The sequence below is a fragment of the Bicyclus anynana genome, chromosome 8, assembly GCF_947172395.1.
Source record: "Bicyclus anynana chromosome 8, ilBicAnyn1.1, whole genome shotgun sequence".
NCBI lineage: Eukaryota > Metazoa > Arthropoda > Insecta > Lepidoptera > Nymphalidae > Bicyclus > Bicyclus anynana.
Window position 1 is genome coordinate 9,464,137 of NC_069090.1, and position 13,143 is coordinate 9,477,279.

The 13,143-nt window shown below is 35.4% G+C and overlaps 2 protein-coding genes across 4 annotated transcripts in view; one reads left to right on the forward strand and one right to left on the reverse strand.

The window, feature by feature from the left end:
* Window positions 1-13,143, forward strand: part of LOC112055976 (flotillin-2) — a 294,787-nt gene that overhangs the window by 139,179 nt on the left and 142,465 nt on the right. The window lies entirely within an intron of this gene.
* LOC112049941 (glucose dehydrogenase [FAD, quinone]) lies at window positions 10,435-13,118 on the reverse strand. The gene is made up of 2 exons (XM_024088014.2): window positions 12,978-13,118; window positions 10,435-12,301 (listed from the first exon to the last, which is right to left on the reverse strand). The coding sequence occupies exons 1-2, from the start codon at window positions 13,116-13,118 to the stop codon at window positions 10,592-10,594; spliced, it is 1,851 nt and encodes a 616-aa protein (XP_023943782.1). The 3' UTR covers window positions 10,435-10,591.

Here is a 13,143-nt window from a genome sequence, read left to right on the forward strand (position 1 = left end):
AGTAGTCTTTGTGTTAATTCAGAGTAAAATCTATTTCCATTTCGAATTTCAAAAAAATCGCTTCCGCGTAGTAACGGCGTTAAAGAGTACTAACAAACTTACATCCATATAAACTTTCGCGTTTATAATATTAGTAGGATTTTGAGTTTTTTTTCTGATTTGAAAAAGTATTAGGTATACTTCCAGATTGGTCCCATTTAATTTATTTTTCGATTTTTAGAATAAAGCAAATTTGAAGTCGCTTGATTTTTTTTGTTAAAAATAAGTAACGGCGTTAAAGAGTAACATACATACATCCATACAAACTTTCGCGTTTATAATATTAGTATGACTTTGAATTTTTCTTCTTATTTGAAAGAGTATTAGGTATACAGATTGGTCCCATTTAATTTATTTTTCGCTTTTTAAAATAATGCAAATTTGAAGTCGCTTAAATTTTTTTGTTAAAAATATTTTATTTTTATGTTTTTAGAGTATTTAGAGATTTTTCCTTTTGCATCATTTAGCTGGCTCATCGGGGCCGGTGTTCCTAAAATGGTGATTGGTGGTCGTCCTAAGACTAATATTAAGTAAACATGCTTAAGAGGCCGTTCGAACGTAACGTAAGCAAAATGTATGTAATCGTCTTCATCAGTAAAAGTCAACAAAGCTTTTACATCTTTGCCTATGTATTATCTATCCTTTTTTTTTTTAAATAAAGGTTTTTAGGTCCTTATAATCTGTTTCGTTTTCTCTATTAACGATGGCATTAGTTATCAAGTTTGTATCGTGTATTTTGGGAAATCCGAGAAAATGTGCTTCGCTTCCGAGCATAAACAAGTTGGGTTTTCATTATGATTTCACATAAACACCGAATAAATTTTGAAAATATCCGTAAAGTATATTAACAAATTATCATCCATTCGCCACTCAAAACATGCAAACAAAAGAGTTAGTATTACTATTGCCTTCTTTAGTATTTACGAAAGTATAGGAACTTGAATAACCCCTACTACAAGTTAAACTATAAAAAATACAAGTTACTTTTGGGTAAGATTTATATTGCAAGTTGGCAAAACAAAATTTAAAAAACCATTTTAATAAGCAAAATTGGACTCATAATATTTATTAGATAAGTAAGTTAATGCGAAAGTATCTAGATGATTACCTCTCACTCTTACTTTCCGTTTCAATTTTCAACGGTATGGGTACATTTATGCTAGCCACTCACGATTCGATATATCCACATGCCTGTCTGCAGCTATGGTCCGTGCCTGCAGCGTTGCTGGCATGACGTCCGGTAAAACTCATCGTGGTTAATAAAACTAACATTGGTCGCGATGTGCATGTACCTTGATGATGACTTTGCAGTATCTAAAGAAATATGATCAACGGATCGCGTAAATGCAGATTTCTTTTTAATTTTATGTAACTTGAAAGGCTTATAATTTTATATGCAATATATGCAATAAATAACATTGCAGTGTGATAATAGTACATTACGATATAAGTGCGGTTAGTTGAAAATCACATTTATAACACATTGAACGCACTTTCTGAAAATGAATTTGCATCTTTGCCTGTTTTCCATATGATGACATTTTGATACGCTTGTCATTTTTCACAGATAGCGAAGTGCGCACACCAGCGTTTATTTTTTAGGCAAATGCACCAAAAACAGCCAGTATTACTCATAAAGTAAATTAATATTTTTATGTTAATTATAAATGGTTGTCATTTATTGTCAGAATTATTAAAATGAAAGAATTAAATGTTTAATTGTTATATTTTATCTCACAAAGTAATTTTTTTCATAAATTGTTGAGCACTTTTCCACAGTAGATATAACAAGCAGTATAATAACTCGGCTTTATTTTTGAAATAAATACCTACAGCCGCGCGGCACGTAAACATGTGATAGGGCTGCCCGCCTTGTGTTTCCATTTAGTTTTGTGATTGTAAATATATTTTTTTTAAATAAACAAATAAAATACTTTGTAAATTGTAGTAAAATAGGAAGTGATCAATAAAATGCGTGTTGTTTTTTGATTGGTAAATTTAAATAAGGCTGATACTGATCAATGATCTTGAAGGACCTTCATATATTTATTTTGGTGAAGCCATCTAGGTATTACCACCACACTAGGTGACCAAATAATAAAAAACCGGTCAAGTGAGTGTCGGGCCACGCGCAGTGTAGGGTTCCGTAGATTATGTTAGCACTTTAATCCCTTATGTAATAACACACACAATAGAATAAACGATAAAAAATTGATCCAGACTTTGCATGTAGGGAAGGAACCACAAAAAAAAATTTAGATTGACCGGGTTTGCTAGTTTACTAAAAAAATCTGGATAGGTATATTAATATCAGCCGGCTCTTTACTCTTTTTATTCAAATACATTAAAGTATGAGCAACACAATGATGTTGTTAATTTCAAACAACTTCTTTACTTAACTTTTTTATGACATTAAAATACAGGTATACAAAACATACATGTCATAAGATTTAAGTCTATGTATTACATAATAATCAAAGAAAACAACCTAAATGAAGAAGTTAATAAATAATTATTTAATAATATTATATTACCGTTTTCGTCATTTACCTATTTACACAATTTTATTATTTAAGCATTTATTTATATATATATTAAATTATGCTTTTAGAATACAATATATTGATCAAACTTTATAAAAATAATAGCCCACCAGTTGCGAGGCTTTTTTTCCTAGTCGTCATAATTAAAAATCCAATACACCGTGCGTTCGTCACCGCGGCACAGTCGCGACTGTCTTCACCCTATGATCACCCCAGGTTCGAGGTGCGTAGGTATAGCTCGCGTTTCGACCTCTAATATGAAGTCCTACTACTGGTTATACTGTGACTTTTCTTCCATAAAAACTCTTTGCTAAGATTTAAAAAAGTACCGTTCGATTTTATACGATATTTTTAGACGGATGATAAAGAAAAGATTACATTACGGCACATGTGCATTTCACATTACATTACGGCACATGTGCGTAATGAGATACTTTACGAGCAAATGCGTTATAAAAATAATTAAGAAAATAATAATTATTACCTGCATGTAGTCTTGTTTTGTCCCAGTAATGTTTCAAGTGATTCGAAAGGAAGAAAATAGTAGGGAAGATAAAAATAATTTTAATATTGACCTCTTATTATTAAGGAAATCGATGAATTTTAACTTAAAAATTACAGAAAAAGAAATATTGCTAACTGAAAAGTATTTACATCAAACGTCTATTAAATTAAACCAGTCTAAAACTGATATTATTATTCAATAAATGAAACTAATTTGTAACGGTTTCTTCATCCAATCAGCAGGCTAATTCACTATTTTTTGACGTATGCTAGTTAACATATACGAAATTGAGTTTCTATGTAACAAACGTCATCCAGTGACTACTGGTGGATATCTTGCAATAGGTAGACAACATTTCTCAATTGATTTGATGTTTATTATAATAGGTTGATAATAAAGACTAAAATAGTGAATAGGCCAGCGGGGCCCAGTCTTCTTTGTAAGGAAACAACAACTAAAGCGTCAGCCTTTTACGTAACAAATAAAACTTTACTGAAATTTCGAGAAAACATCTATCGGGCCGACTTGTTCATAATATTACACGTTATATTCTACCATGTTAACTTGCTTGTGAACAATCAAATCGCTCTAATAATTTCATCTTTATTGCGTAATACCCTGCACTTGCCTACTGAACAAATTTTATTATAATGCAACCAGTAAAAGCGGAATTACCAATAACTTGTACATATTAACACGTTAGGCTTGCGGTTAAATTAAAAAAAAAAAGTTTATTTATAGGTGTGTTCACATTCTAGTATGTGTTATACAATCAAAATGTATTTAATGTTCTTAGACACTGACTGAAATAAAATAGGCTTGCGTTTAATAAAAACTTTGAACTTTTTGAGAGACATGCCAGTGGCTTCATGTGGCAGTTTATTATAATAAAGTTTAAAAAGTATAACCAGACTACAAAAAAAAGAAAATAATTTAGATAAAAATTGAGAAATGCATAGGTACAAAAATGGCCAAGGTAGAGCCTCTCGTTTACCTCCCAACATGTAGGTTTAACAGACGTGTTCCAGACAATATCACAGAAGGCATACAGTAGGTGCCGACCACGTCTCTACCTTGACCACTTTTGTACCTATGCGTCTTAATTTAGAAAATATAAAATCCTAAATTGTCTGAAAACCACTAGCAACTGCCCCAGATAGGTCGTCGTAAACATACCATTACTAAGCGATTTTATAGTACCTATTAATGGTCTTTTTTGTATAACTGCCTCTTTGGTTCACTAGTTAGCTTATGTGACTTCGAATCACGGTCTTGGGACGAGTCCTGCCTCTGGCTATGAAATACTGAGCTATTCTTTCGTCTAAGAAATTTTCAGTAAAATTTCTCGACCCTGAGACCCGGAGAGCACAATAATCCGTAGGTCCCGGCCGCTGTCACTAACATCGGAGTGTTCGTTAAAAATTAACATTATCATTGGTGGGTTGGTGGTGGGTCTATGCTCCATATGGTCTATCCTAGGAGGGAGACCAGTGGCGCTATCATGCGACCATAGCAATCTCGTGGAGAGAAATCGACAAATTACAGATTACTTATTTTGTTTTTTTTTTGCCGTTTAACCGGACATACCACTATTTGTTTCGTTGCCTTGAGACGAAAGAGACGGGACTGGCATTGGAGGATATTTTGTATTAGTATATTTGTGTATTTTTTTTATTCTCTACAAGTTAGCCCTTGACTACAATCTCACCTGAGAGTAAGTGATGATGCAATCTAAGATTGCATGCATGCAGGAGGATGAAATACCACACCCCTTTCGGTTTCTAGACGACATCGTACCGGAACGCTAAATCGCTTGGCGATACGTCTTTGTCGGTAGGGTGGTAACTAGCCACGGCTGAAGCCTTCCACTGCGCCACGGAGGCCGTATTTTTCTTCATTTGGTCGCAAATTAGCACCACTGGCCCTGTAGTGGGTCGTTAAAATAGGCTGTTAAAGATGACCTCATAATGGTTGATGTACATCAACAATCACCTCAAATAGATGATCACTATAAATATTTTGTTCACAGTCACCTAACCGCAGCATGACTGTGATGTTAGTACATTATATAATTCGGCGTACGTGATGGCTCCGTGCCCTCGATGTGAAACCGACTCGAGCGAGCGGACGCGGACGGCTAAAGGTGGACTTGTTGTTCTATTCTGCCCTTTTTGCTGTTTTATAATTGTTTTCATTATAATTATTGCCTCAGTAATTGCCTCCTCGGATCCGTAAGTCATCTGGCAACGCACTGTTCAATTACTTTCGTCTTCAGGCACTGAGTGTTTTGACGACCTACGTGGCGCAGTGGTATGCGCGGTGGATTTACAAGATGGAGGTCCTGGGTTGGGTTGATTGAGGTTTTTCTTAATTGATCCAGTTCTGGCTGGTGGGAGGCTACGGCCGTGGCTAGTTACCACCCTACCGGCAAAGACGTACCGCCAAGCGATTTAGCGTTCCGGTACGATGCCGTGTAGAAACCAAAAGGAGTGTGGATTTTCATCCTCCCCCTAACAAGTTAGCCCGCTTCCTTCGCTTCGCTTTAGGTGCATCATCTTTTATTGCATCATCACTTACCATCAGGTGAGATTGTAGTCAAGGGCTAAATTGTAAAGAATAAAAAAAAAAGTGTTTTGGTACTTGGACGTTAATTATGGTGACACCCCACCAGGAAAGTGTTGGTTGAAAGTCCTTAAAGAGAGCCGTATGTTCAGCATCGGACGTACATAGGCTGATAATAATGATGGCGATAATAACGTTAAAGCATATTTTGAAGATTAACGTTTATTTTAGGAGAGAATAATATATAATTGTATAAGAGTTTTGAGTTTAAAATTTGTTGAAAAGTTGTGTAACGTAATCACAGGCAATTTTGGGCCGCCTATCAAAACATTGCACAAAAGGTAAATTAAATATTCAAATATCTAAGATAACAGTTTATTTACAACTTCCTTGTGAGGTAATTTTATTTTTGTGAAATAGGTAGGTAGCAGTGGCGAGCACACCATAGATGCAAGAATGCCCTGCCTACCCTGAGGATACATTACGAACCCTGCATTGCAGAAAGATTTACCATTTTGTACATATTGTTCACATAGTGCATACCCTAGTTAAAAATGCTATGCACGCCACTGGTAGGTAGGTACATTACATTTTTTCACTTATATCTTTCAATTAGAATAAACCTTACAAAGGGCAACTTTAATATATATTTTACGACTTTTAATTATAATTGGTTTATATAATCGGAGGCATAATTATCCGCCCACTTTAATATGCTCGGGTCATATTAAAATTATTATTATTTTCTGTTGTTTTGTTGCCCGCAATCACACCCACCAAGATCACGCTTCTGTGGGAATATCTGAATCTTAGCCTATTCGTATGTGATATTTCTTAGATTTGGAAAATCTAGATGTGGAACAGAAATTTCATTCCGATTAGTTACCAAACCTAATCCATTCGAACTTACGCATATACAGGATGCTCGGGAATATTTGTCATAACTTCAAGGTGTTGACGAGTCCACTTATAGGAGCCGAGCTGCATAATTAATATTTTTTTTTAACTAAAAAATAAAGACTTTTCTGTTTTCAAACAAAATAATTGAAATAATTTCAAGTATCCACGTAACACACGCATGTGTTTTAACTTGACGTAGATAAAGATCTATTATCCTTGCATTTTAAAATAGGTAAAACATGGCTACATCATAATTATAGGGATGCGTATACGGGACACATTTCGAGATCTATTTACGAAAGAAATATTAGTTACACCGAATATATTAATTTTAGAGCACATGTTCCTTGAACATTTTAAATTAATTTTCGATAAAGAATATAATCCCAGAGTTATGGGAAATACTCCCGAGCCTCCTGTATAAGTAGGGCATAATATTATACTACGCACGCTGAATGATGATCCCTATGACAGTTCGTTATATAACATTGTACTGACGTCCTGTCACAACAAATCCTTTAGAATATTCATTTAAAAAATCGAAAAAATCATAATTGTGTACATTAGTAAATTATAAAAATGAATATTAAGATATATTATTATAGATTATAGTTAAATAAAATGTACATGACAATATTCAGAAACTTAAGTGGGCCTCGCAAATGCTTGTTGCGCTACCATGCTGTTGTTCTCAGAGTTCATAAGTTCAAAGAAATAATATAATAGTTGGTACATAATGTTGTATAACTGTAAGGTAAGAAAATTAAAAGATGTAGGTTCCCGCGCTTATAATATTATGCTTTAGAACAGAGGTTTCCAAACTTTTTCTCATCACACCTACCACTTTTTATATTAAACTGGTTTCGGTGAACCCCCTGCTAAATTTCTATCCGACAAATAATTTGATTAAATTCATTTATGGAAATATTTGTTGCAGCTGAATCAACAGCCACCACGAAATGAAAAAAAGTAGTGAGAATTAATTACCTACTCAAGTAACTAATTGATTGATTGTGCTGTGAGTGGATGACTAAAAGTTAAATTGTCCAGGCAAAAAGTGTCACAGCACAAGGAAGCATCAATTAAACAATTATTTTATTTAAAAAAACTCCCAATTCGATATGAACCCATGGTAATTTTCATGAACCCCCGCTTGCGAATCGTGAACCCCCATTTTTATGTCACGCCAACGTAGACCCTCGCAGAGTCTTGCGTAGACCCCTCTGGGGGTCCACTTTGGGAATCGATGCTTTAGAATGATGTAATTACAGGCACAAGAGGCCTCAGGTTGATTGATGGACACGGTGCGGCACTCGTAGGGCGTGTTGTACTATATAACTAATGATCTCTATGATCTGAGTGATCTTTGCCAGGCTACCTAACACGAAGGAGAGTACATAATGTGTAAGACGGGAAATCAATAATGTATAATTATGTAAGTTTTGCACTTACAATCGAGTCTGGACTTGGTCCGTCAATGTTTACTATAAAAAATCGTTTTATAGTATGACTTGCTGACGCCGCCCGGTTTCACCTACGTGGTTCCCGTTCCCGTAGGAGAATTGGGATAATATATAGCCTATAGCCTTCCACGATAAATGGGCTATCTAACACTGAAATAATTTTTCAAATCGAACCAGTAAGTAGTTCCTGAGATTAGCGCGTTCAATCAAACAAATGAACAAACTCTTCAGCTTTATATATTAATATAGATTTTACGAGTCATATTAGACTTGTAAAACAATGTCGATTGTACAAATATCGTTAACCCAACATATAAATTGAGTTAATAAATAACTAAAATGAACTTTTTTTGTAGACTTAAGAGATACCTACAGATCCACTCGTAATTGGTCTTAATATACGGACTTCGGTCACAATTTACTTTCTATGTGTATGTATATCATATCACGTCCACTACATAACAATTTCCTCAAATCTCAATTTATGAACTCATACTTTCAAGTATATGATGCGATGCATAGATCTTATTAGATCGCATTGTGTAATAGAGGAAATGCATAGCTGGTTGCATATCGACCGCGCTCTGCACGCTTGCATTTTAGTTACATATCATTAGTTTGTTCGAACATCAGATAATTATTATTTATTAATGAAATGCCTAATACATATTAGAATTGTACAGTTGAACATATAAGGTAGGTACGTAATATGTGCAATCGTAATGTACTTATATTAGTGCAAACTGAAACAAACTGTGTTTCGTATTTCGTTATTGCACATTGGTTAATCTAGATTACTCATAATGAAATCGTTAATCCTATACTGATATTTATAACGCGAAAGTTTGTATGGATGTTTGTTACTCGAAATTTGGAATGGACATAGATTGTGTCCTAGATTAATACATTGTCCTGAAAAAAAACACGATTCTTGCGAGATTTGAGAAAAACTGGTTGTACTGATGGCAATGATATTAAATACTGTTAGATGTGTTACTAGTACTACTAAACAAATAATACCTAAATATCGTCTACAATGTCGAGTTGTGTGTTCAGGAAGTGTTAAAACTATTTAATCACAAATATATAATGGAATTAAAGACAAAATTGTGCATGTGTGCGCTCAGTGTGGTAGTTTATTATTCGGATTACTTTTTGCGGTGATTTTGTAGGGACGTAACTGATCTATAGTATAAAATTATCATTGACTGATGGCATGACTCTTTCACGCAAAAATTACTGACTGGATTTGGTAGTATATTTGGTAACAATTTGTGGAAACCCTCATTTCACGCGGACGAAGTCGCGGGTTTCAGCTAGTATTTAATAAATAAATGAAAATTTTTAAAATATTTTATTTATTAAATATTACTTTTATATTTTCATGGCAAGTTTTCATGAATTTACTTACTATGTTTGTATCCGGTAAAATGTGAATATTTTACACAGTTAGTTTGAAATGTTTTGAAATTTCGAACGAAAATCGTACCCGTCATATTTCAAATTTCAATATATTTCATCAATTAATATCTTATAGAATTTAATTATTATTACTGTAAATCTTTTGACATCTAGTAGGAGAAGTTTGAACTACGAGCTCATACAACTACGAATAGGTAATGTAAGTAGTAATGTAATAATACTACTCACGCATAGATGGCGCTCGTTAAGAGTTATATAAAAGTTTACACATTAGACGATATTCTTCTATTCTGTACAAGATGGCGCTTTGTTGGCTATTGATTGTAAAATGTGTTGTGTGTCTATTTATGAAAATTACACAATTTGACGAAGTGATTAGTTTATTAATTACATGATCAAGTATGTCATTACCTCACCTGTTTAGATAATAGTTTGTTTTTTTAGAAAAGACTAGTTGACTAATAAGCAATCCATCAATTGGTTCGTTTAGCATTCCTATATGAATTTGTACAGTTTATTTGTCTCCTACATCTTCTTGCAAATGCATTGCACATCATACTGGGCTGGCTCATTTTTTGTGCAAAGAATTTGCCTGGCTATCCAACACGGAAAACAGCCAGTATTCTTGCCATCATTCCACATGTATAGCTTTAAGCCCTCGTTCGCACGAGGGCGGCACGGAGGTTTTCAATACGTTAAAAAAGAGTTCACTATACAACAAATGTATTCCCATCGCAAGTATACGTTCACATGACAGCGGTTTTAAAACAGGACGCTTTTTTCGAGCAGTGTCGCATTTTCGATTTTGGAGTTGGAAATAGACCTTCATTTAACTTCGTATTTAAATGCTTTTATAACGTCAGTTAAAAAACTCTCGTGTGAATGAGGGTTAAGAATAAGTTAGCACTCATATATTATTCAATTATAATCTTGACATTTTTTTTTGAATAAGCGATAGAGAGGTCAATCAAGAAAGAAAAATACAATAAAAATACACAACTTCATACAATATATTCCTTGCTTTATTAACAATTTTGAATGTAATAATATTATGTACATACTTATTGATAATTGTTTTAAAAAATAAACAACTAAAAGTATCTTGTAACATAAATAGTTCTTTAGCATCCAATGACTAATAAGCACACTAAACACTGTCATAACACCTGCCAGTCTTCTTTTATCATATCAGAAGCTTTCTCTGCTATCATGATTACGGGAGCATTTGGATTCCCGCTGATGATGGTTGGCATTACACTAGCATCCACTACTCGGAGATTCGCTATTCCGTGGACCCGTAATCTAGGATCAACCACAGCATCTTGGTCATGATTAGGACCCATTTTACAGGTCCCAGTCGGGTGATATATTGTAAACGTGAAATGCTTAAGACTACATTCCCAGTATTCGTCACTGAACAGCTCGTGCTGTTGGCATCCTGGCAGTGGAATGTTATGCGGTCTAGATCCATATCTCTGGAAAGCCGTTGTGTTTGATAAAGCAAAAGCAATTCGTATACCCTCCGTTAGCACTTTTATATCTTCTTTGTATGCGAAATAATTAGGCTCTATGGATGGTGGTTGAAATGGATTTCTGCTTTTTAGTTTTACCCAACCGGAGCTTTTCGGCCGAAGGAGTAATGGTAGTATTGTCCAAGTCTCTGCGTGCTCAATGGGCTTATAAACGGTGTTGTACACACGATCGCGTAGATTTAATATTTTTCGTATTTGTTCTCCTCCATCTGAATTCACAGAGCTCGGCGCGAAATGAAACTGTATGTCCGGCCATAGTCCTGAGGGCGGGGCGTATTTTGTATTGACGAAAGCCAAACCTTCAACGCCTTGTGTCGTCATCGGACCTTTCTCGTGCAGAATGTAGTCCATTGCTACTGAAAATGACTGGAAACGGTCCTTTTTAAATGTAATAGGCTTGTTTACGACAAATGTTAATCCACCTAATCCAACGTGATCTTGTAAATTGTGTCCGACTTTGAGATTGGCGACTAACGGTATTTTATGTTCTCGCAAATGGTTTGCAGGACCGATTCCACTTAACATCATGATCTGCGGAGTGGCCAACGTCCCCGCCGACATTATAACTTCTCTCTTAATCCTCACTTTATGTTTCTCACCGTTTCGATAAAACTCAACGCCGTAAGCTTGTTTTTTAACATTATTAATTAATATTCGTGTGACTTGAGACCCTAGAGCGATGTGTAAATTGTCTCTGTTTCGAACTGGTCTGAGAAAAGCTTTTGCCGTACTGCACCTACTTCCCCGCCGCATCGTCGCCTGCGTCAGCATAAAACCCGTTTGTTTCGCGCCGTTTATATCGCGAAAATCATAACCCAGTTCCATGCCTCCTTTTAAAAAAGTAACAGATAACGGTGTTCGCCACGGGGCTTCTTGGACAGTCAGATACCCGCCTTCAGAGTGGTACGGCGTGTTCACCAAATACGGATTGCGATTGTCTTCGGACTTCAAAAAGTATGGTAACACTTGATCATAAGACCAGCCGGGATTACCGAGCGCTTCCCACAGGTCGTAATCGTTTCTATTGCCTCTCACATACACCATCGCGTTGAGTACGCTGCAACCGCCGAGTACTTTGCCTCTGGGCCAATTGCACCGGTCGCCATTCATTGCGAGACAGTAGGAAAGATTTTTGGATGGTGTCGTTTGGAACTTCCAATCCATTTCAGACAATTGCGTGTACCCGGCTAGGGCTGGGATGTCAGAGATCTCGTTTTCGTCCTGGCCAGCTTCAAGTAACAGTACGCTCCAGTTGCCGATCTCGGAGAGGCGCGACGCGACGACTGCGCCGGCTGAACCTCCCCCGACTACCACGAAGTCGTAAATCGGCATTATCTGAAATTAAAAAACAATGCTAGTGTTTTAATTAATTCAATAACACCCGTAGCAGAATTATCGAAGAGCAGTTAGTTACAGGTATCTACCGATGCGCAGAAAATGTCCTTTAAATTATGATATTTACTATGGTAGATTGCCTATTTTTATGACCTAGAAAATATAGTGGACTAGCTGACGCCGCGCGGTTTCACCCGCGTGGTTACCGTTCCTGTAGGAATACGGGGATAATATATAGCCTATCCTTCCTCGATAAATAGGGTATCTAACACTGAAAGAATTTTTCAAATCAGACCAGTTCCTGAGATTAGCGCGTTCAATCAATCAAACAAACAAAAAAACAAACTTATAATATTAGTATAGATTTACTTATGCTGTGATAATAAATAAAAATTTTCGATTTTGCTAGAAAAAAATAATAGTAGTTAATGAAAAATATATCAATACTCTTTTATTTAGTTTTCGCATCGACACGACAAGTACGTTATTTAATTTTTGTCTGTAAACTTCGGCTTAATTTTCCTATTTGATAAGCCGAAATGCTGGCTTACTGCAAATTACAATAAAATTTATTATAATTACTTTTTTCGTATTTACTCATATTGTAGTTGTAACTATTATTGTTCTTTCATTTATGACTCAATATTTTTTATGGTGGGTAATTTTCGATACTTACAGTATTCATATCCGTTATATATGACTCTGGGTCGTATTGCTGGTATCTGAAGTACGTGATGCCGAGTGCCAGGAGTGGTATCAGTCCTAGCACGGTGATAGGTGACGGTGCCAAGCTCGCCAATGCTCCTGCTGCCTCCATTTTTAATTTCCAAATACATCTACTT